Below are 21,770 nucleotides of genomic sequence, written 5' to 3'. Positions count from 1 at the left end.
AGAAAAAAAAAAGATTATAAAAGGGGGGGAAAAAAAGCCAACAGAAATACCTTTGCTTCATAGTTATCAATGAAAATAAATCAGTCAAACTATGTAAAGTAAATTACCTAGCCAGCTGGAAGCATTTGCATTTTGCTGCTTTTTCTTAAGCTGAGAGGACCTGCCACAGGTGAGGGTGTAGGCATCCTGTGTTCCTAACAGACAGACAGACAGTAAGGACACAGGCACAGTGCACACACTGAGGACTCCCACAGCGTAAAACACATTTTAAATTTCCTGACTGGCATCCACACACAGTGCTGTTCATAAAACACTGCACATTAGAGCTTGTCTCTTCCTAAGCCATTCAAAGGATTCAGGAGGAGAAAGAGCATCAGCCCCATGAGTCTGCAGCCGTGTCCTGTGGGATGGAGGGGCTGTGTGGGCAAAATCTCAGACCCCACGCAGGGCTGGAATGCCTTTGCCCCATTCACCAGAGCCTCTCAGGGCCAATTAAGGAATGGCCCAGGGAGCACAGAGAATTCTTCCCTGTCCTGCCCAGCTTCAAAAAGAGACTGGCTGTGAGAAGGGAATCTGAGGGTAGAGTGGTGATAAAAGACAAGGAAAGAGGGGCTTTCCTGGACACTGTCAGGGATATAGCCCCTCATTATCTGCAGTGAGAGAGGAAAAGATCCCTGTTTATTGACTGCTCCTTGAGGCTTTCTTGAGAGTTAGGAGGTTGGCCACCCTTCCACTCTGTACAGAACCACGTGCTCAGCTTTGTTAGACTTACCAGAGAACACCTGGACATCTGGAGAGCAGCTCAGGAGGCATCTATCACTCCCACCACTCTTAAGGCAGTGCAGCAATACCTTGGGTGACACACTGTCAGACAAGGCACCTTTTGTCTCTAAATAGGATAAAACGGACACTCACAGAATTAAAACATCTACCTTCACCCTGCCGATAAATCAGCGTGCAGCTGCTTTTGTAGCCAGTACCTGAGGGCAGCCATGCAATTAATATGCTGTGTAGACAGAAAATTAAAGCCAAATAAAATCACTGGAAGATCATACCACAAAAGTAATTTCCTTTATCATAAGCAAACCTTCTCATGCAGAGGAACAAAAGGAAATAGGAGAACCAGCTAGATAAAAGCACAGGAAAGAAAGCATCAAAATCCCTCAAAGTATCTCCTGTTTTTGGGGTTGGTTTTCTGTTTGTTTTTATGAGTTTCAACATCCCTACCATCATGCCTTGCTAAAAACTAAAGCAGAATACCAGGAACAATGACTCACACCACTTAACTGGACAGACCAATTTGACTGTAACCATATGGCCTGTCAGACACATCAGGAGTAGAAATGTGTTTATTAGACACCTTACCAACACAGTCCTTTTTATTCCAGTGTAGCTTGTAGTTGGAGTGACACAGGCATTCATAATCTCCCAGTGTGTTCACACACAGCTGCTGGCAACCACCATTGTTGATGCTACATTCATTAATATCTACAGAGGAAAGGTAAAGATACTTTTAAAAAGTTGCTCTTCCCAAATCTATACACTCTAACTCCACTAGGTAAATGTGGACACAAATACTGCTCAGCAGGGTTTTGAAAAGATTTCAGGAATGCAACTGGACACTCACCTTGAAATAGTTTGTCTTCATGGAAATCCTTTGATAAATGTCAAAGCAGACCAAATACTCATACTTAAACAATATCCAGCCTCAGCAATATGATAACAAATTAACTCTAAGAAAAGCAGATCAAGTCAAATCTGCATTGCACTATGTCTGGTTAATTAATAATTCTAAATAAAGACAGAGAACATGGGCAGGATTCATACTGACCAATCCCCCAAAGCTACTGTGGAACACCTTGGCTCTGTAGGCAAACATCACCACTGTGTCCCCCTGGTCTCTTTTGGCCAATTATCCAATTTTGGAGCCTGGTCCCACCCAATAAATGCCAATAGGAGGAGAAACTACTGACAACACAGCACATGCTGCCTCTGGTTTGCTTGGTGATGCAGGATGCAGCATTCAGCAGTGCTGTGTCCCAGGGGTCAGCACCGGGGCCAATACCATTTATCCTCTTCATTAAACCTGGATGGTGGGACAAGAGTTCACCCACAGCAAGGTCACAGATGAGACAAAACTGGGAGGAGTGGCTGATGCACCAGATGGTTGTGGCACTATTCAGAGGGACCTTGACTGCCTGGAGAAATGGGTCAATAGGAATCTCATGAATTTCAACAAAGAGGAATGCAAAGGTCTCTGTCTTGGCTGCTCAGATCCACCCTGAGGAGGGCTTCACTTCTCTCCCATAGATTTATGGCATAAACCCAGAAAATTGCCATCAAGAAACCTGTTGAAAGCCCCATGAAGTTTGTGCCTCTGAGAGTACCTACTTCCGCACACGCTTATCTCTATGCTAGTAAGTTCTTGTCGCTGCCTGTCCCCAGACTAGATACCCTCTCAGTAAAAATTTGTTAGAAAACACTGTGAAACACATTACAAAGCCAGTCTCATTTGGGGGGAAATACACTTTAAACAGAACCAAGACAGTGGGGATAGGAATGAGCAGCAGAGGAATAATGGAGAAAGAAGGCAACACCTTAAGCTGGTGCTGCTGTCTAAAATACCACAAGATCAGCCCAAATCTTTGGCTGCCATTGACATTTTCCTAGGATGCCAGCCTCTTATGTCCAACACTTACTGACTTGTTCCACAGAGGTCATAAGGTGTATTCCCAGTAATTCCATCAGCCCTGACCAGCCTGTGACTGCCAGTCAATGAAGGACTTACTGTGGCATGAGGATTAACATCTTCTGCACAGAGGTATGACAAGAAAAGGCCAATTAGCAGCCAACAGCCAAATTACAGTTCCTTTTCCTCACTGGTTGCCAGAAGAAATTGAATTAATGCAGAGGAACTAATCAGAAGTCATCTTTTACTAAGTAGAGCCTATGACAGTGTTATTCCTTATGCAGATAAGTTCCCATGTTCATCAGGATAAAACACAGTGATATTGTAGCCCTGTAATCTTATTTGCAGAATTTCTAGAGGCAGAGGGTATAATAGACAGGCACACAGAGATTTCTGAACTGTTATCTCCAACTGTGCTCATTCTGCCTCAGAAATAAACAGGTCTTAATCAGAATAAAGTAAGCTTTGGAGTCAGTAAGGTCTTGCCTAAAGCTTATATAAAACAAGTTTGATTTAGTGCCTCAGTTATTGATGTTTCTTCATGTTAATTCTGGGAATTTGTCACACGTTGAGGTACTATGAACAACTTTCTCTTTCCCTGAACTGCTTTTGTAGGAAAGACATAAAAATTTAAGAGTATTAATCTTGGCCAGCGTGAAGTGGTACGACATCAGCTAAATTCCAGCCTACATCACAGTAGGACCTGACATGTGCACAACAGCAACCTGCAGAGCTGTAATTTTCAGAGTCATTCAGAGCTTCCTGTCCTTCAGGACTTTTCACTGAAGTCAACGACTTCTGCATGTGAAAATTGCATTGAATTACGGACTTCACATCCAAGCACAAAACAGTTTGTCCTGACAGTCACAGGTCCCTTTTGCACGCATGGCATAAAGGCAAAATTGCCTGAGCAAAGACAGGACCAGCTCCTGCTTCTCCTGTGTCTCAGAGCAGGTCTGTGGGAGCCCCTGCGTGTCGCAGGGGCTGTGGTGTGTCTGCCACTCACCTGCACAGTGTGTGAAGCCATAGAGGGCGTAGCCCCTGTGGCAGGTGCACTCGAAGGTGCCGGGGTGGTTGACGCACGTGTGGTCGCACGCCCGCTCGAAGGAGCACTCGTCGATGTCTGCAAGGTTTAAAGGCAGCCGTCAGAACCTCTCAGGGAGCCCTGAGGAGCCAGCAGAGCTCAGCAATGTGCAGATTTATGTGAGCTAAGCAGATTCTTTCGAAGCACATCATGTAACATAATGAAACGACAGTTTTTTAAAGAGCGCTTAGTTTGCCAGACAAGCTTTCCCTTGGCAAGAGCGAAAACTGCTGTTACATTTTTACAATTATATTTAAATCAAATTATTCTCTTCTATGGGAGAAGAAAACTGCTGGCAAAACTCTTATTTCTCTAGGATTGCTCTACACAGAAATGAAGTCTACAAAGGAAAGTATTGCTTTTGTTTTTTCCTCCCTAAACGAATCTCTATGAATGTACAGTGCCTGATTCAAGCCTGCCGAAAATCACAGTGTTCTCTGAGAATGAACATTCATTATACCATCAAAAGTACCTAAAATTTCTCTGCTAGTACATTTTACATGCCAGGCAAGACAAAAAATGCTCACATCAAGTTCACTAGCACTTTTCATCAGCCTTTTTCCTTGGGCTTTGGCATGCAGCATGATATCACTTTTGAAACAGTCTAGGGAAGGCAACAGAAATGATGGGGAAAAAGTCTTTAAGATACATTCATCAACAGATTTCCTTAAAATAAAGCCCCAAACTACCTTAAAAATCAGATGTTTATACAGTAAGGTTTTTTCCATATAACTAATTGTCCTTCTTTGCTTGTTTATAAAGGATAAGAATACACAAAAAAAACCTAGGTGAAAATTATTTTCTCTTGGTCAGTTCGGTTTTCTGAAATTAGCCTTTAATGTCAGCTGGTTGCCCAGGAAATCCCATAATTCACCATTTGGCTGACTGAATTGACATTGTTTCATCCTGTTGCTTTTCCCCAACCACAGATGATTCTGATCATCACATTTTTGGTGCATTTAAGCATCTTAAATAGGATTGCTAAATCTATACATACTAACCATTATACAGCAAAGTAAATGTGCTTTGTAGGTCTCACAGGAGAAATCCATGTGAAAAAAATCATCCTCAAGTGCAAATGCTCCATGATGTTTTAGGAAACAGAGATTCCAGTCTGTCTACAGACCTATAATTTCATAGATCACATTATATCTTTTTCCTTTAATAAAATGAGCTCATGAAACTAAATATCCCATTAAGAAAAAATAGTTTCACTGCAACAGCGGATCAGTCATTAAGATGGAGAGAGAGACATTGCCTAATTTGCCCTGTAAATTACTTTAAGATCATTAAGGCAAGGGGAAGCATTAACCTCTTGGAGAGCTTTTTAATATGATGCTGTCTCTGTCCCTTCCAGATAATAGCTCACTGTGCCATTAAACTTATCTCCTACAATAGCATCAAGCCAACTGTATTAACTCAACAGCTGTTTCAGAAGAAAAAAATCCAAACTGAGGAATGGAAATTATTCTGGAGTCCATTATCACTTCATCATTGTAGTAGATGTCCAAGCCACGCTGATTTGTCCTACTTGTGTTGTACCATTGTCTCTCCAGTGCACATACCTTGACAGGACTTCTCATCTGTTAATAATTTGAATCCTTTTCTGCAGCTGCAATCAAAACTGCCAACAGTGTTTTTACAGAAATGATCACAGCCTCCATTATTGGACTGGCATTCATCAATATCTGTAACAAAACAAAAAAAAGAAGGATTCAGCAAATAAACACAGAGCTTCAGCACTCAACCTACTCCCACTGCCAGATTCAGAGAACAGTCATGTCCAGTCAGCTGGAAGAGCCCAGAAACAAAATCTAGTGAGATTACCACAAATCATAAGGAACATCAGATCCAACTCTTAAGAATGATCCAGCCCATTCAGCCCCAGGACTGAGTTATTTGCTCTCATTTAATGTATTACTGTCAGATGCATTTGGGTAATGCATTCACAAAACACCATTCCCTAAGTTCTGTTTGGAAGCACTTTGACTCCAAGGCTCTCCAACAGGTTTTAGTATTTTAAACATTTTCTCCATTTCCTTTTTGTAAGCCCTGCAGAAATCTCAGAAAGAGACTTCCTGACTAACCCCTCCTTTTCATGGGGACATTAGAATGAGGCCTTTATCTAATATTAATTGAATCAAGCCTGGGGATTTCATCATTTTTGCTTAGTGGAACAGTCTTAACATGTACTTAGAGGAAAAGCAATATAATGTACAACCTAACTGTGCCTTTGCTCCTGGCCAGAGCCCTCATTAGAGCTGCTCAGAGCAGTGTGTATTTATAAAGCACACCCCTGTTGACACACTGATGTTTACTCACCCACTGCCCGAATGCCCAGCTGGCCGTGGGCAGTACAGCAGGCTGCTGGAGTGGACACCTGTGAGCACCCGCTGGCCTCTGCCAGTGCTGGCCTCTGCCTGAGCACAGAGCTCTTCCAGCTCTCCCAAACCTGACCCCTCTGAAAAATGAGGCACGGGAGGTGGAAGTGGAGAGCAGGAGGGGAGAGAAGAAGAGATTCTCTGCGCATGGTGAAGGAAAGCACAGCCTCTACCCTCTTTGGTCAGATTGCACACACCGGCTCTCCTCTGCACACTGGGCTGTCTCCCTTGGGAGATTATCATCTCACAGGACCTGGTAACACCTAGCAGCTGTTGGCACGAGTGTCCAGGAGTACAAATCCCACCTTTGCACGTCTTGCCATCGAACTGGAGCGTGAATCCAACGGGGCAGCTGCAGTGCACTCCGGTGGACGTGTCCTTGCAGGTGCGGTCGCAGCCGCCGTTGTTCACCGCGCACGTTTCTGGCCAACGAGACAGAGCCCAGGGATTTCCTCAGGGGAATCATAACAGCGCCAGGAAACATCACGGGATACAAGGCACAGCCCCAAGCACACTGATATTCAAACATTTAGCCCAGAACACACCAGCAACTGCTAAATACATGTGTTGGCAAAATCCTCACCGCGGCTATTTCCGGGATTTTGTGGAAAATCTACAAACCAAAATGCTGTATTCTGGGTATTCCATTTGTGTCTTAAACACAAATCCCCACTCCTTGATGATGAATCTGTTACTATCAGTCAGTTTCCTTAAGCCCACACTGAGTCCTGGCAGATCCTCTGACACTTCACACCAATGAGACACATGGTTACACTCAGCACTGATAAATGAGTTTCCTTAAACCCCTCCTGACTCATCTTCCCATATTGCCTGTGCTCCCAGGTGCCATCTCAACCAAAGCTTGTTCCTCTAATTACCCCCTATGAAAACCATGTCTAAATTTCACCAAACCTTTCTAATGAACGCTCCTAAAAAACTGTTCTTCACATCCAACCAACCAGAAATAACTCACTCTTTGGCATTCATCCTCTTGCCATCAGTCTAACCACCTCAGTCAGTTTAACAACCTTTTTTCACTGGCTGGACAAACACAATTTTACATTGCATGTATTGATTGAGAGAGCTGCAAAGAACATTTTTTTAATGTCTGCCTTTTGAAATTTACTTTCTAGCTCTCTGTATCCTTGTTTTCTGCAGCATCAAGCATGTGCTAGTTATTGTCAAGTTTTGAGAATTTACTGGTTTATTCCCTCCCAGTCTCTCATCTCACATGCACTATTGGCAGGCTGTGTCCAACCTCCAAGGGAAGACAGGGTGAATCTTCTTTCTTTCTCTGTCATTCTTTTTGAAAACAGAGCTATTCATTTAGATGTCTCAACATCAGGGAATAACATTATTTCCTTAAGAGAGAGTGGATCATCTCGGGCAGAATTCAGCCCAGAGCTGAAAGTTACCATAAAAAAAAAATCAAGAAAGCCCCACACTAATTCATCAATCTAAAGGGTTTCAACAAGCAGCAGAATTATTTTGGATGAGCACTTTTACCCATAAGCAGCCGTCGCTTCACTCTCTTGTCCACATCAGCTGCTGCTGTGGTGTTTCCCTCAGAAACTTCAACAGCAGCTTCTTCCCTCTCTGTAAGGAACATGAAAAAAGCAAGTGAGTAAAGGTGGCCTGACCAGAACCCACATCTGACATCCCACACACACAAACAGCTGCATCACACACTGAATCAGAGATAGTCAGAACTGACCAGGCAGAAATAAATTATTTTTAAAGAGCGAGTAACACTAAAAACCATGAGGACCCTTCAGTCAAAACCATGACAACATCTTGCTTTTGTGTCCTCCTTACAAGTCTTGTTTGCTTCAGTATCCTTAACAAAACAAAAGATGTGCTACAGATGTAGTAAACAGCAGCAAGATGAAAGAACTAACTGAACTCTTCTGTTAGGAGTGCCCTGTCATCATCTATTGTGGGCTGATTACAACGACCAGCCAGTTATGCCTGAGCATTTGATTTCAATCAACACACAACAAACTCTTCTGGCTAGAAGAGTTTATAAATCTGAAGAGTTTATAAAGCTGAAGTGCTTTCTTTACTGGATAACTGCCTTGCCAAAATCATGCATTAATTGATTTCAGAGTCCCAGTTTTTACAGCCATACTCCTTGCTTACGCTCTCTGGCTCACACTACTGAAGAAACTGAACCTAAAATATCCTAGAGGGAAGGAAGCCTTCTTTGGTTAGTGACAGGCCTCGTGTTTCAGGGGCACCAGTGATAATTACAGGTTGCAGTAGTGTTAGTTAGCTCCTTACATAGGGAAGCATAACTTGCCTGGACCCAACCAACTCACCCATGTACTATCAGGTTCTTTAAATTTTGAACTCTGTGACATTGTCTAGCCATACTGTTATGAGGGGCATTACTCATGCACACAGAGCACCACCACAGCACCCACAGAAAACTGTTCCCCTCCACTGCATACTGACCCAGGCAGGTTTTCCCATCCACGTGCATGGTGTACTTGGGGTGGCATCCACAGACAGGCCCATTGTCAGCATCATCACACGTGTGCTGGCAGCCCCCATTCCCGTGGTTACATGTCACTAGGAAGGAAACACAGGTCACCCTCACCAGGACTTCCAGCACCTTTCAGAACCAGAATCATTAGGTTGGAAGAGACCTCTGAGATCACCAAGTCCAACCCAATCCTAACCTCAACTAAACCACCAGGTTCCACATCTAGTCTTTTCTTAAACACATCCAGAGACGGTGAATCCACCACTGAAGGACAGTGTGCAATTCCACTGCCACCTGAGCATCCAGTGCACCTTCCTGACGTGCCCGTCCTGAAGGGCTCTGTGACAGTGAAACACTGCACAGGTCTCTCATGGAGCTGAACCTCCCATCGTTATGAATGATGGCACAACTCCCAAAATACAGACACTACAGCAATTAAGAGACCTGTGTGACAGGGTCCAGAAAAGACATCAATTCTGGTTTAATTTAAATGCACACAGTCCAGGCGTGTCATCCCACGTTAGCTAAAGCATGCCAAGTCCCATTTCACTGCGAACAGAACTCTGTTTGTTCACTTTGGGAAACCATAAGCATATTCAGAATGTCGCCTACAAATGCAGCTCCTCTGGTTCTTGGACAGCTCAAATCCTGGTCGGCATTCACAGGCAACTCCTCCTTTGGGTGTTTCTCTGCAGATGTGGGCACAGCCATGATCTTTGTTCATGCAGCTCATGCCTTCTGTAAAACAGGAAAAGAACAAGAGCATCAGCATCCTCAGCAGCTCTGTGTGCAGGCAACAAAGTCAGTTCAATACACACACAGACTAAGCCTCCAGCTCTGGGAAGACTCTGCAGGGCTGGGACAAGAATTTTCAGCTTCAGAGAGGAAAGGCAGCAAGTCCAGCCCTGTAAAGTCTGTGGCCCCAAGGTTCCTCCTTCCATGATCTTTTCTGTGCCCAAGTTCTTTGACTGCAATGTCAAAGAGCAACATCCACAAGATTTGTACAGCACCTGCATTCTCACCCAACACTCTCACTTTATACTTCTAGGTGTTCATAAAGCCTCCTCATTTCTTTTATAAGTGGCAATGTCCTGGCAAGGTCCAAGTCTAAAGTTAAGTTCTTACTTCTCTGCTTAAAAGAGCAGCCAGCAGACACAGGAGTGTTTAGAACAGCAGTCACAAGGATCATCCAAATTTCAACTCCTGGCTTACAAAGCAGATTCCCAGAGTCACAAATATCTCAGCAGTGACCAAGCAGAGATCATGCCAGTGTGCAGACTGCACACATGCTGTACTTCAATTCTCTTCGTTGTTAACCATTTTGTTTTCAATTTTTTTTTCTGATATCAGCACATACCACCCAAGATAATCTCACTGGGTATTACCACAGTGTTCTGTATTTCTATACACCTTTCCAGATAGACAGAATTTAGTGCCAGTGCCTGCTTTAACCGAATGAAGACCCAGTGTGACACTAATGACTGGATTTCTTTTGCTACACCTCCTAAAACATTCTGTCATTTTTATCTCTGCCAGTCCATGCAAGCACTCAAGTGCCAGAATGTCTTTCCTGGCCTTTACAAAAATACAAAGTCAATTAAACAGGGAGAAATAGCTCCTAAAATTATTGGAAAAGCTTCCTTCCCCTTGCTCCATGGTTCAGTGCAATCAGTGTCTTTGCCATTGGCACGAGGGGGATACAGTCTGTAGACACACAACACAAAAACACCCAGCAGCTGGATGAGTTACCCAATGGGATCATAAGACCAAATTAAAGAAATAGGTTTTCTTTTAGCAGAGCACCACAGATTTTTGGTTGAGTCCTGTACAGTGCTACAAAACCAGGAGAGAGAAGACATCTGAATGTGCTCCTTGGGTGTACAGAGGGCACACCTTTGTCATGAGATTCTCTGCCTTGGCACACTTGGCTTGAAAAGGACAAGTCACACCAAAATGCTCTTTCTTCCCAGTGAGAGCACTCAGTTTATGAAGACCAAGTGGAACGTGCTTTGGCTGCAGGGGCTCATCCCACACCACTCCTCTGAACTTCCCTGGAGCTGAGCAGGGGCACAATCAGGAGCAGAAGAGAAAGGGTGACCCATGCTGCAGAAAGGGGATTGTGTGATCAATCCCACACCCTACATATTTTTTTAAACTTACAAAGCCTTTTTTTTTTCAGTCTTATTACTAAGTGAAACAAACCCACTTGCATTGTGAGGCAGAGGTTGCCTCCTCACCATTATTCCACTCCACTTCAATTAGGTCCTTGTTCCACACTGCTATTCTCGCCCCCTGGAGCAGCAGCCACAGGACCCTTTCTCTATTAAGACAGCTTTAAGCAACAAAAGAATGGACGTTGCAGAGCCCAGATTATTCTGCTCTACTGGCTTTTTGATTCCTTTCCCACAGTGAGGACTCTCCACAAGTCCAACAAGACAATGAGACTTCAAATCCTGCAGCACACAGACACAGCCCAAGGAGCCCACAGGAAAGCTGTCACCCATTATTGTGTCAGCCAAGGAAGGAGACAACCTACGAGGCCACAAATTAGCCTCATTAGCACTGGTGTTTTTGTGAAAGTGCTGTTCTTAAGCACGCAGGATGGTTTGGTCTGATAGCTCAGAGGGGTTAGAGAGCATTAAGAGAATTAGCAGCTTAGTTTCTTTTAACAAAGTTATTCTTTTGTCTCTATTTAGCTACCAAAGGGGAAACTGTTAAAGCAGGTTCTTTGGTAAAGTTCACTGACACCAAACAAATGGTTTATATGCTCCGTTTGGGATTGCTCCATTCTGAGCGAGCAGAATTCAATCAGGTCTCACAGAAAGCTAAAACTGCGCTGTCCACACCAGGATGCATTTTAACAACAAAGTATCCATTGTGTAACAAGGTGCTCCACCAAACCCACCAAAATCCAGCCGATCCAAAAGGCAGTTTCACAGGAGATGCCCACATCCACACATTCCAGCATTTACTTTGGGACTGCTGCTTGTTTCCAAAGCTGGTAGATCTCTCTCAGCCCTATTTTACAAGGTTGTATCAAAAACATGTCTGTGCAGCCATAAACGCTGTGTGGCTGCAAACTCCTTGGTGGGCACAAAGTCTCCCAGGTCTCGTTGTTCCAGGGCTGTTGCAATGGCACACTCTGGTCCAGAAACCAGAAAACCCCAAGAAAATTTTGGCCAAATCTCCCCACACACTTCCCAGACACACAATTTCTCTTGTAGGAGACCCTGCCCTACTGGATCACAAATATCTTGGGATGGATGGATGGATCCCATTGGATTGTCCCACCCAGCCAAGAGAGGTGAATCCAGTGCCTACTTGGCTGAACAGATCCTGAGCCAGGTGAGACCTTTCTGATGACTGGACCTTCCTGAAGTCACCCAGCAAACCTGAGATGTGAGCACTCCTGTCACCGGCCAGAAAAAGCCAGCAGGTATTTCCCTATGAGGTCACGCTAATTTAATCTTTTACATGTATGATCTGGCTTTAAATCTCGCTTGTTTTGTTTTGTTTTCTTTTTTTGGTTTTTTTGTTTTGCTTTTTTTTTCCACAGAAGGTGTCAGGACAAGGTCCCCAGTCTGCTAAGAGCATTCATTCAGGGCATGTTCAGCAGTCACTCTGTAGTACAGAGAGAGAGGATGCAATGGTACAAAGAGCTACCAGACATTCTGAGAGGATGGAAAAACGGTGAGGAGCATCAGCACAGCCAGGACAGGACATTCCAGGAATGCTTTAGTCTTTCATCAGGCTTTCTACAATCTTGTGTAAAGACACCTTTCCCCAAGAGCTCTCTGGCTATCCCTGTTCTCTGCAGTCAAGGTCCCAGAGTGCCAGCTGAGATGGTGCGCTGTGCAAGAGTACACACAGTGATCCAAAGTGCAGATCCCACATCCTACAGATGTAGATCCTTTCATCACACAGATCCCACATCCTACAGATGTCGACCCTTTCATCCCGCAGATCCCCTTCATTCCCACCAAGGCAGCCCAACAAGCAGAGAGCTATGACTGTGAAATACCACAAGGGAGAGCAGCAAGATTTGCCATCCAGAGCAGTGGCAGCCACAAAGACGCACTACATATTTAATCACAAAAAAACTCTGCTTTCCTTCAAGTTTTTGTTTTCCCTAACACGGAGCAAGTTGAACCCAGAATCAAGGAGCACATGCGTGGCTGCCCTGCCAGCCACTTTAACACCCTCCCAAGGTAATTAGTTCTCCCACACGGAAGAAGTGCAGCTCATTCCAGCAGGCTAACAAGGAAAAAAAGATAGGATTGTACACAACTTCCCAGGACACTTTCAGTTCCTGTGGTTTAAACTCCAGTTCACTCTGCTTCTGTGTATTTAAAGGCCAATATTGCAGACCACAGGGAAGGTCTCTCAGGCATTAATACATGAAGAATCTTAACAGGGCTGGGAGACAGGGAGGGAAATATTCCCTCATTTTACAGACAAGAAGCAAAACTGAATAGATGGTCTAGGCAGTAGGAGCCCAAATCTGCTTTGATCAATGCTGTGAGGTCCCAGAACCAATAAAGTACAAACACTGAGCAATGCATCCACAAGGTAAAGAACAGAAGCCCCAGAAACAAGCAGAAAAGCAGAGAACAAAGTGAGGGGAAAGATAAAGAAGCAAGATTTGGCTTACAACAGACATGCCCACCCAAAGAAAAAAAAAAAAGAAGGTTAAAAAAAAGGTGGGGAATCCCAAGCAGCACTTTACAGTAATGAAGGGGGGGTCGAAGGGAAACAGTCACAGCATGAAAACCTGAAAAAATGGCTTTTAAAGAAGGCAAAACAAACACTTCAGTGTTTTACTAAGAAGAAAAAAAAAACATATCAGGCAAAACAGTGTGCTGAGTTTTTTTCTTAAGACTGGTTTTGATAAAGACTTATTTTAGTAGATAGTTTTTATGGGAAAAAATCCATCTTTTTTGTCCTGTTTGTTTTCATTTTCAAAGAAAAATACCTATGTTTGGTGGATGTTCGGTATTATTTTAAAAAGGGCCTTTTGGGGAAAAAAGTTAAGAGAAAACTAAATGCATCTTTAAGAAAAGAGAGAGAATTCCAAAGGTAGAAATAAGGAAGCAAATATTAATGACAGGGAATGCTGCTGCTGTCAGTTCAAGAGAGTAGAAGGTAGCCCAGTATGAAAAAAGAGTTGGGAAGTTTTCCTCTCTTGACATCAGACGGGACAAGGAGTTCAAGCAACAAATTTCTGTCCTTAGAGACTTCCTCCATGGATGCACATCCCTGCTAAGCCTTGTCCCACCACTGCTGCCCTCCTGCCTGTCCCCACCCCTGGCCCAGCCCCTGCTGCAGCAACCTGAGCCATGGGCTGAGGAACCACCCGAGGGACCGAGCCCAGGGCCAGAGGAGCTGAGAACACAAATTCTCAATCCAAACAAAAGATCAATTCAGCCCCGTCAGATGACAGCCACCTCAGCACCCTCATCTGCGGATGGCCATATATGTCTAGAAATGTTGATCTCTTCACTTTGGGGATTTTTAAAGTGAGATTTGTTTATTCATGCTCGGATTCCTCTTATAGTTATGCCAACAATAAGCCATAGATTAAAGAAAGCCTTGCAGCTTTGAGTACTTCATACTAAGATTTTCACTGTACAGTTCAATGGACAACTCCCTGATCTGAGCAACCACTTTAAAGCATCCCCTAAGGGCATCCAAAATAATTTTGTTCCATCTGATGTCTAATTAGATATCCAAGACTCTGATCTCTCAAAGGTCGCTTCACAAAGGTTTCACTCAAAACAAAGCACGAGATTTGAATACCTTTGGGGCTGACAAACAATAAATCTTCCTGGCTGAAACCTAAACACTGTATGGGGAATCTAAAAGGTATCTGAAGGTAGTGCAGGTATTGCCCTGCAACTAAAGCCAGTGAAAATGCCCAGAACTTCCATTAGTTGCCATTCCTTGGATTAGGACACAGTTTAGGTGCACAAACAGAGCACCAAGGACGCTGGCAGCACAGCCTTTAACGAGCACGACGCTGCAGACACGCACTTGGGATCAAAGAGGAGGAAGGGATGCAGCGTCTTCAAAGCCACTTAGAAGATCCTGACACACCGCTCCTTTTGAAAGCGGTGAGGACCTCGAGACCCTTCACAGCTTTGAAAACATCAACCTGAAAACACTTCCGAGGGTGGTTCAGAGCTGTTTCCCCGGTCAGACGCCGCGGGGCGGTACCTTCGGAGCGGTGGATGCAGGTGTGCTGGTTGTCACTGAGGAAGAATCCCTCCTTGCAGCGGCACTCGTAGCTCCCCACCGTGTTGACACAGAGGTGCTGGCAGCCCCCGTTGTTGAACATGCACTCGTCTGTGTCTGAGGGAGAGAGGGGGAAGAGACAGATCAGCTCTGTGCTCAGATGCGCGGTACAGACAGACATCAGCTCGGGCTGGAGCCACCCAGGCAGCTGAGACACCCCGGGCTGTGTCTCTGCGGTTGCTGTTGTGCTGTCACCCTCGGGAAACTGCGTTTGTGTTGCTGCTCTCCCCATGTCTGCAGTCTGCCTGAGCAGCCACAGGGCTCCCGGGAAGTGCTGGCCAACCCAGGCCAGCAGAGTTAACCCAGCCCAGCAGAGCTGATGGTTACAGCTAAGGCAGAGCAGCCTCGGCACCTCCACTCCACAGCTCTGGCACGTCCAGCTCAATGGGACCACAACCCTTTGGTTCCAAGCCCACCCAAGCTATAAAAGGTGTTTTCCCAGAAAGATCCATATCCTGAAGCAAAGGTGGAACAAGAAAAATTCAAACCTAAAAATAAATTCAGCTCAAAAGTCTATCCCCTGCTCCTTACTTTCACCCTAGCTAGAATTCACACACCCCATCTGTTCTGGTGCTTGGTTTGATTTATCATCCTCCTCCCTCAAGTCTAGGACACCATCACTCATCATCAGGGCTGCTGCTGTGTTGACTGACTGCGGTCAAGCACAAGAGCAGAAGTTCTGGAAGCAGTTTTAAGCTTGATTTTGCAACATTCAGAATCTCAACAACACTAGAGAATGCAGAAGAACTCTGCTTGCAAGATAACCAAGAGAACCAAAGAGTAGAAAAACTTTAGCTAAGCCTCTGAACAACAGGGTGCCCATCCCAATCTCCAGTTCTTTGGGGTTTTACCCCTTAATAAGCACAGGTCTTTTGTAACCATGACTGTCAAACACTTCTTCTAGCCTAATTTTCAGAAATTCTGACGGTAACTAAAAAACACTCAGTCCCTTAAAAACAAGAGGACAAAACAAAGATGAGTCCTTTAAGTCCCTTAAAAACAAGGACAAAACCTTGCTGAGGCAAAGGACTGGTCTCATTTGCAAATTCATCTGTAACATCATGTTTGCTCCCTGTTCTGTTCATTGTTCCTGGCTAATACGACAATGTTTTTAATTTAACATTGTAGCATTTCTGGCAGAAAACAGCTGTCTTTTTTTAAAAAAAAAGAGAAAGAGGGGCTTTTAGTAAGAAGCATAATATAGTATTACAACAGATTTAATGTCCACTGAAGGCAGTGAGTAATCCAATTGGATGCAAAAGAATGTGACCTGCTGCAGAAAAAGAGCGGCTGACATATCTCCATCACAAAGAAGCTGAGTATTTTAGAGTTCTACAGCGATGTGAATGTGCAAACAATCATGAATAAACAGCCACCACGAGTCTTTAGTGCTACAGATTTGAACTCCAGCAGATGTTTCTGTCTTACAGACCTTGGAAAGCTTTCAAAAAAATCATCTCTTTCCAACAAGTAATTGTCTATTTGGCTTAAACCCAGGCACACAGCCGAGATCTTCAAAAATAAGGGTGAGAGGAGGGCAACCCTGGCGTGAACAAAGTAAATAAACAGATTAAGAGAAGATGTGATCCAATTTGCTGCATGCCAAAATATTTATTTAAGGTTTACATCACAACTCAGAATTGGCACATCAGTGGTAAAAACCTCATTGTATGTCAATGACATTTTGTTTTATTTTATTTTATAGGTCTGCCATGCAATACTGAGCAGCTTCCCAGTGATACAGCAGGTGGTAGGTTTTGGTCTAAGTCATGTCACTGGTCACAAACGACTCAGCTGAAGTATGCCCCAGGTACAAAGAGAATACACACACGCCTTCGGTGCCACTGTCAGAGGCAGTGTGCTCCTTCACATCCAGCCTCTCATGGTTACCTCAACTGAACTCCACTCTGTGTTTACACAAACGCAAGAATAAGATGGATGTTCGGTTGTTTTAAAAGTATCTGCAGATATTTTGTTTCCCTCCCTACTTTATTTAAATATTTGGAACCCGGTGAGTTCACCCTCTCCTCCACTTACACTGTAGAAAGCTGGGCACACAACAGGTTCCCAGCAGGTAAAACCCAACACAATCCCACTGAACACTCCAGAGTTTTCTGATTTGTCCCAGCAGAAGGCACAGCCTAGGGATGGTCTGACCCACACACCAGTGGGAAATACCCATCCAAACTAACTTGAGTCATGTGGTGAGAGCAAGGTTCCCTCTGACTGACTCCTCTGTTTGAGGAGGTGTGTCCGGGCACATCCCCATGGAGTGCAGCAGTGGAGAAAAACAGAGCCACCTCCGAAAAAGCAAATGGCACAGGTAACACAGGGCTGAGGCACGCAGGGTGCCCAGCTGGGGTCCAGGAGGCAGGGCAGCTTCACCAGCTCGAGGGTTAGTCCCTCTGTTCTTCAGTGTCCTCCATCATACACAGCTACTGCACACTCCAAATTATCCTCTCCTTTTAGGAATACTCAGAGCGAGAAGCTCCCACACTGCAGATATATTTGAGAGAGAAGATCCCTAAGCCTGGAAACACACCTGACAGCTGATCCTGAGCTAACTCTGGAACAGAGAGGACAACGATAGCACATATTCCTTCATATAAACTCATTTAGCGTGATAACAGACGACATTTGGAACACTTAAACCCAAAGCACTCCACAGAAATACAGCCCAGTTATCCTCATTTGCAGAGGGGGGAAAGAGCCACACTGGAATGGTAGGTACCTCAGTACCTGAAAATCCTTAGTCTCACAAGCAGCATTCTCTCTCTGAACTGCCTGACTGCCCTGTGTCCCCATCCCCAGTCCCAGTGCCCACGGGCACACTCCTCACCCAGGCAGTTGTGGCCATCGTGAGCCAGCATGAAGCCATCGTAGCAAGTGCAGCGGTAATTTCCTGGAATGTTGAAACACTCGTGGACACAGCCCCCATTGAAGTCGTTGTCACATTCATCAATGTCTAAGGAATAAAGCAAAAGTCAGTATGATGGATGCTTGCCTGAGTGTTACAGACAGGGATGTGACTGCCTAAATGTGAGCAGCAACTGCTGTCCAAAATAGTCATTGTCTTGCAAATACACTGTATTTAATGCATTTCTTGCTGAATGTTTCTGATGACTGAGAAAACACCCTGAAACCCCCTTGCAGCTTTACTTTATATTTTTTAAGGCTGCTGGTTAAACAACAAACTCAGTATCAGGCTGAGTGAAATGAACAGGTGAAAATCCATGCAAGGTTTGCCTTTGATTTCATAAACAAGAAGTAAATCAGGTGACAAAACCATCACTGATTTTGATTTAAAAATCATCCTTCGTTATTTTCAGTAGGTCTATTTTCTTAGAAATGCTCCATGCTGACACAGACAGAACACAGTGCTCTGGTCCCTTTACCTTCACATTTCTTCCCTTCTCCAGTGTAACCCACTTTGCACATGCACTTGTACAGCTTGGGGGTGTTTTGACAAATAGCATCTGGGTGGCAGTCGTCCAGCCCCAGGGCACACTCGTCCACATCTGTGAAAAGACAGCAGGCTCAGGAGGGATGTCAGCAGGGAGAGAACAGGGCATGTCTCCTGAACAGGTCCCTGGGGAGATGACAGGGCTGAGCACCTCTCTGTGGTGCCCACAAGAATATTGTGTGGTTTTGTGTGTCAGGAACACGCAGACACAGCATCTGCACTTCAATTTGTGTCATATTCTACCTTCACATAGATATATTTGTAGGCAATTCCGATAAGCCCATGGTAAGCTTTTGTGCACATTTATAAATGCATCCAAAACAATCTCCTAAGGGTTAGACCTTCTGTGAAATTCAGCTGATCGTTTCACAGAGATTCCTCAGAGATTGTTAATCCTTCTGATTAACAAAAAACAGTCATCAAAAGAGTTCTTGATCACATCCATGCATCAACTGCAGGAAGCCAAATGACTTCTAAAATAACGAGGGGAGTTGATTGAAATGTACTTTCAAAGTCACCACCAACAAGTTAAAAGACTGACTTACCATTAAACAGATGTATAATCTTAAAATAGTTTTTTTAAATACAAGAATAGTATCTGGGGAGCAGCATTGCCAAATCACCTGGCCAGCCATCTCAAAGCACAGCAAACTGAAGCAAAATATCCAGGTGGAAACTTCAGAGAAGAGGAAATGAAGAGAAAGGGAAACACCAACAGGAAGAAGTCCTGGAGATGAAGAAGTGTAGACACAAGAGGAAGAAAAGTTACAGATAGCAGAAGATATCAGCACAAGTTTTTCACACAGCAGAAGAAAACTGAAGCATGCAAACAAGAAGATTTCTAGCAACTGGCTAAAAGGAAGAATTGTAGAAGCAACACCCCAAGCAAAAGCAGGTACAAAAAGTGCCTCCTAAAACAAGAAGCAGTGCATGAGTATCAGCAGAAAGTGACTACTTCAATAGTCAGTCCCTTTTTATGGTGGGGATCACTTTCCAAATGGAAATTTCAGCCAGCACTTCTCCCGTTTACAATTATACCATTCATCCTGCTCTTTTTTTTTTTCCCCCAATCACAAAATATGCCTGTAGGTACTGCAGCAGCTGCCAACTGCAGAAAGTGTTCACTTGGTTTTAACTCCTAATGGGGTTTGGCAGCGGGAAACAAGGCAAAGAGCCAGTGTTGGAGCAGCAGTGCCTTCCTGGCTCTCAGGTGCACACAGCTCCAGCAGCAGCGATGGGGTCCCCAGACACTGCCGCCAGAAAGAAAGGAGAAGGTGCAAACAGCTGGGAAGAGCAGCAGAATCTCCTTCCTCTCAAAGCTGAGAAGGCAAACCATTTAAAAATAGGGGAGGCAGTGAATGGAAGGAACAAGTCATTTGAGGAAGGGGGCAGGCAATAGCTGAGGGGCCTCCAGCTACTGGGACTCAGGTGGGTGGGGGAAAAGAAGGGATGGGTAGGGAAGAACAGACAGGGGGCGGAAAGGATCATCAGCCACACGTGCTGGCTGTGTGCCCTCGGCACCGCCAGCTCTCCCCTGCCCTGCCCGAGCCAGGGGCACACACCCCCCGGCAAGAGGGCTCCCAGGAAACACGCAGCAGGGAGAGGGCTTTCCTCTAAGCCGAGACACAGAGACATCAGCCAGATGTCGTGCCAGCGGCAGGAAGGCAGCTCAGCTGCGTGATTTTTACACCGCCCCTCTGGGATGTGCAGCGTGCGGTAAAGAACCGCAACAAGAAGCCGCATCACTAATGCATGCGAAGGCGAGGAAAAGAGGGATAGGAAAAATCCGTAGGCACAGAGAGCGAGATTTCCCCTTGCAGTGACACTATCCTGAGCAGAAGAGAGACCCTGGAGGAAGGAGACTGTGAGCAAACATCGCAGCCTTCAACTTGGCAGGAGGGGGCGGCGGGAGAACCCCTGGGCTCGTCCCGCGGGGAGCGAAGGCAGCTTCACCCTCAGCACACGCCCTTCACACCGCGCTGCCCAGGTGCCCCTGCCCGGGGCTCTCCCCGCTCCCAGGGCAGCGGGAACCGCTTTCCCCGCGCCCCTTCCCTTCGCCGCCGGCCTGCAGGGGACAGCCGGGACCGCCCGGTGCCCCGCTGGAGGGGGGAGCCGCTGTCCGGGGCTGGGGAGAGCGGGGAGCACCCACCGGGCAGGGACCGAGGGCACCCACCGGGCAGAGGCAGGGACTGAGGGCACTCACCGGGCAGGGGCAGGGACTGAGGGCACTCACCGGGCAGGGGCAGGGAGCGGGGGCACTCACCGGGCAGGGGCAGGGAGCGGGGGCACTCACCGGGCAGGGGCAGGGAGCGGGGGCACTCACCGGGCAGGGGCAGGGACGGAGGGCACTCACCGGGCAGGGGCAGGGAGCGGGGGCACTCACCGGGCAGGGGCAGGGACGGAGGGCACTCACCGGGCAGGGGAAGGGAGCGGGGGCACTCACCGGGCAGGGGAAGGGACTGAGGGCACTCACCGGGCAGGGGAAGGGACTGAGGGCACCCACCGGGCAGGGGAAGGGCGGGGGACACTCACCGGGCAGGGGAAGGGAGCGGGGGCACTCACCGGGCAGGGGCAGGGACCGAGGGCACTCACCGGGCAGGGGCAGGGGCCGAGGGCACTCACCGGGCAGGGGAAGGGAGCGGGGACACTCACCGGGCAGGGGCAGGGGGCACTCACCGGGCAGGGGCAGGGACGGAGGGCACTCACCGGGCAGGGGGCACTCACCGGGCAGGGGCAGGGAGCGGGGGCACTCACCGGGCAGGGGCAGGGACGGAGGGCACTCACCGGGCAGGGGAAGGGACTGAGGGCACCCACCGGGCAGGGGAAGGGCGGGGGACACTCACCGGGCAGGGAGTGGGGACTGAGGGCACTCACCGGGCAGGGGCAGGGACGGAGGGCACCCACCGGGCAGGGAGTGGGGACTGAGGGCACTCACCGGGCAGGGGCAGCGCGGCGGGGCCGCCCGGCGCGGGCAGCAGCAGGAGCAGCAGCGGCAGCGCTCCCGTCGCGCCGCGGCGGCCGCCGGACCCCATGGATGGCGCTGCTGCCGCTGCCGCCGCCGGGCGGGAGGAGGCGGCGGCCGAGGGAGTGTCCGGGGCGCCCGGCCCGCCTCGCACTGACAGCGGGCGCGGGGCGGCGAGGGCTGGGCGGGCCTCCCCCTCCCCTGCCCGGCCCTGCCCCGCTGCCCCGGGCGCGCCGGGCGCTCCCGGAGAGCGAACCGCCCCGTCCCCGCCCGCGGAAGCCCCGGCGCCGCGCACCTGCGGCGCTGCAAACACAGGTGTCCCGCGGAGCCGCAACACCTCACACGCCGCCGGGGCCGGGACTCCCCGCGGCCCGCGGAGCGGCGCCCGGCGCGGAGACAAGCCCCGGCACGGAGC

At 47.1% G+C, this 21,770-nt stretch overlaps 1 protein-coding gene across 1 annotated transcript in view; it reads right to left on the bottom strand.

Moving 5' to 3' along the window:
- SCUBE2 (signal peptide, CUB domain and EGF like domain containing 2) overlaps positions 1–21,425 on the bottom strand; it is a 37,526-nt gene extending 16,101 nt beyond the window's left edge. Inside the window, exons 1-13 of the mRNA XM_066320484.1 lie at positions 21,329–21,425; positions 18,326–18,466; positions 17,770–17,895; positions 14,853–14,987; positions 9,252–9,377; positions 8,609–8,725; positions 7,661–7,750; positions 6,460–6,576; positions 5,339–5,461; positions 3,696–3,812; positions 1,366–1,488; positions 773–889; positions 108–194 (exon numbers count right to left, since the gene is read on the bottom strand). Coding sequence (XP_066176581.1) covers positions 108–194; positions 773–889; positions 1,366–1,488; positions 3,696–3,812; positions 5,339–5,461; positions 6,460–6,576; positions 7,661–7,750; positions 8,609–8,725; positions 9,252–9,377; positions 14,853–14,987; positions 17,770–17,895; positions 18,326–18,466; positions 21,329–21,425 — 1,516 coding nt within the window. The remainder of the gene's footprint in view (positions 1–107; positions 195–772; positions 890–1,365; positions 1,489–3,695; positions 3,813–5,338; positions 5,462–6,459; positions 6,577–7,660; positions 7,751–8,608; positions 8,726–9,251; positions 9,378–14,852; positions 14,988–17,769; positions 17,896–18,325; positions 18,467–21,328) is intronic.
- Positions 21,426–21,770: the final 345 nt, after the last annotated feature.

The sequence above is a fragment of the Sylvia atricapilla genome, chromosome 6 (genome assembly GCF_009819655.1).
Source record: "Sylvia atricapilla isolate bSylAtr1 chromosome 6, bSylAtr1.pri, whole genome shotgun sequence".
In the NCBI taxonomy this organism is placed as follows: Eukaryota; Metazoa; Chordata; class Aves; order Passeriformes; family Sylviidae; genus Sylvia; species Sylvia atricapilla.
The sequence above is the reverse complement of the archived record's forward strand: the minus strand, read 5'-3'. Positions and strand labels throughout refer to the sequence as shown.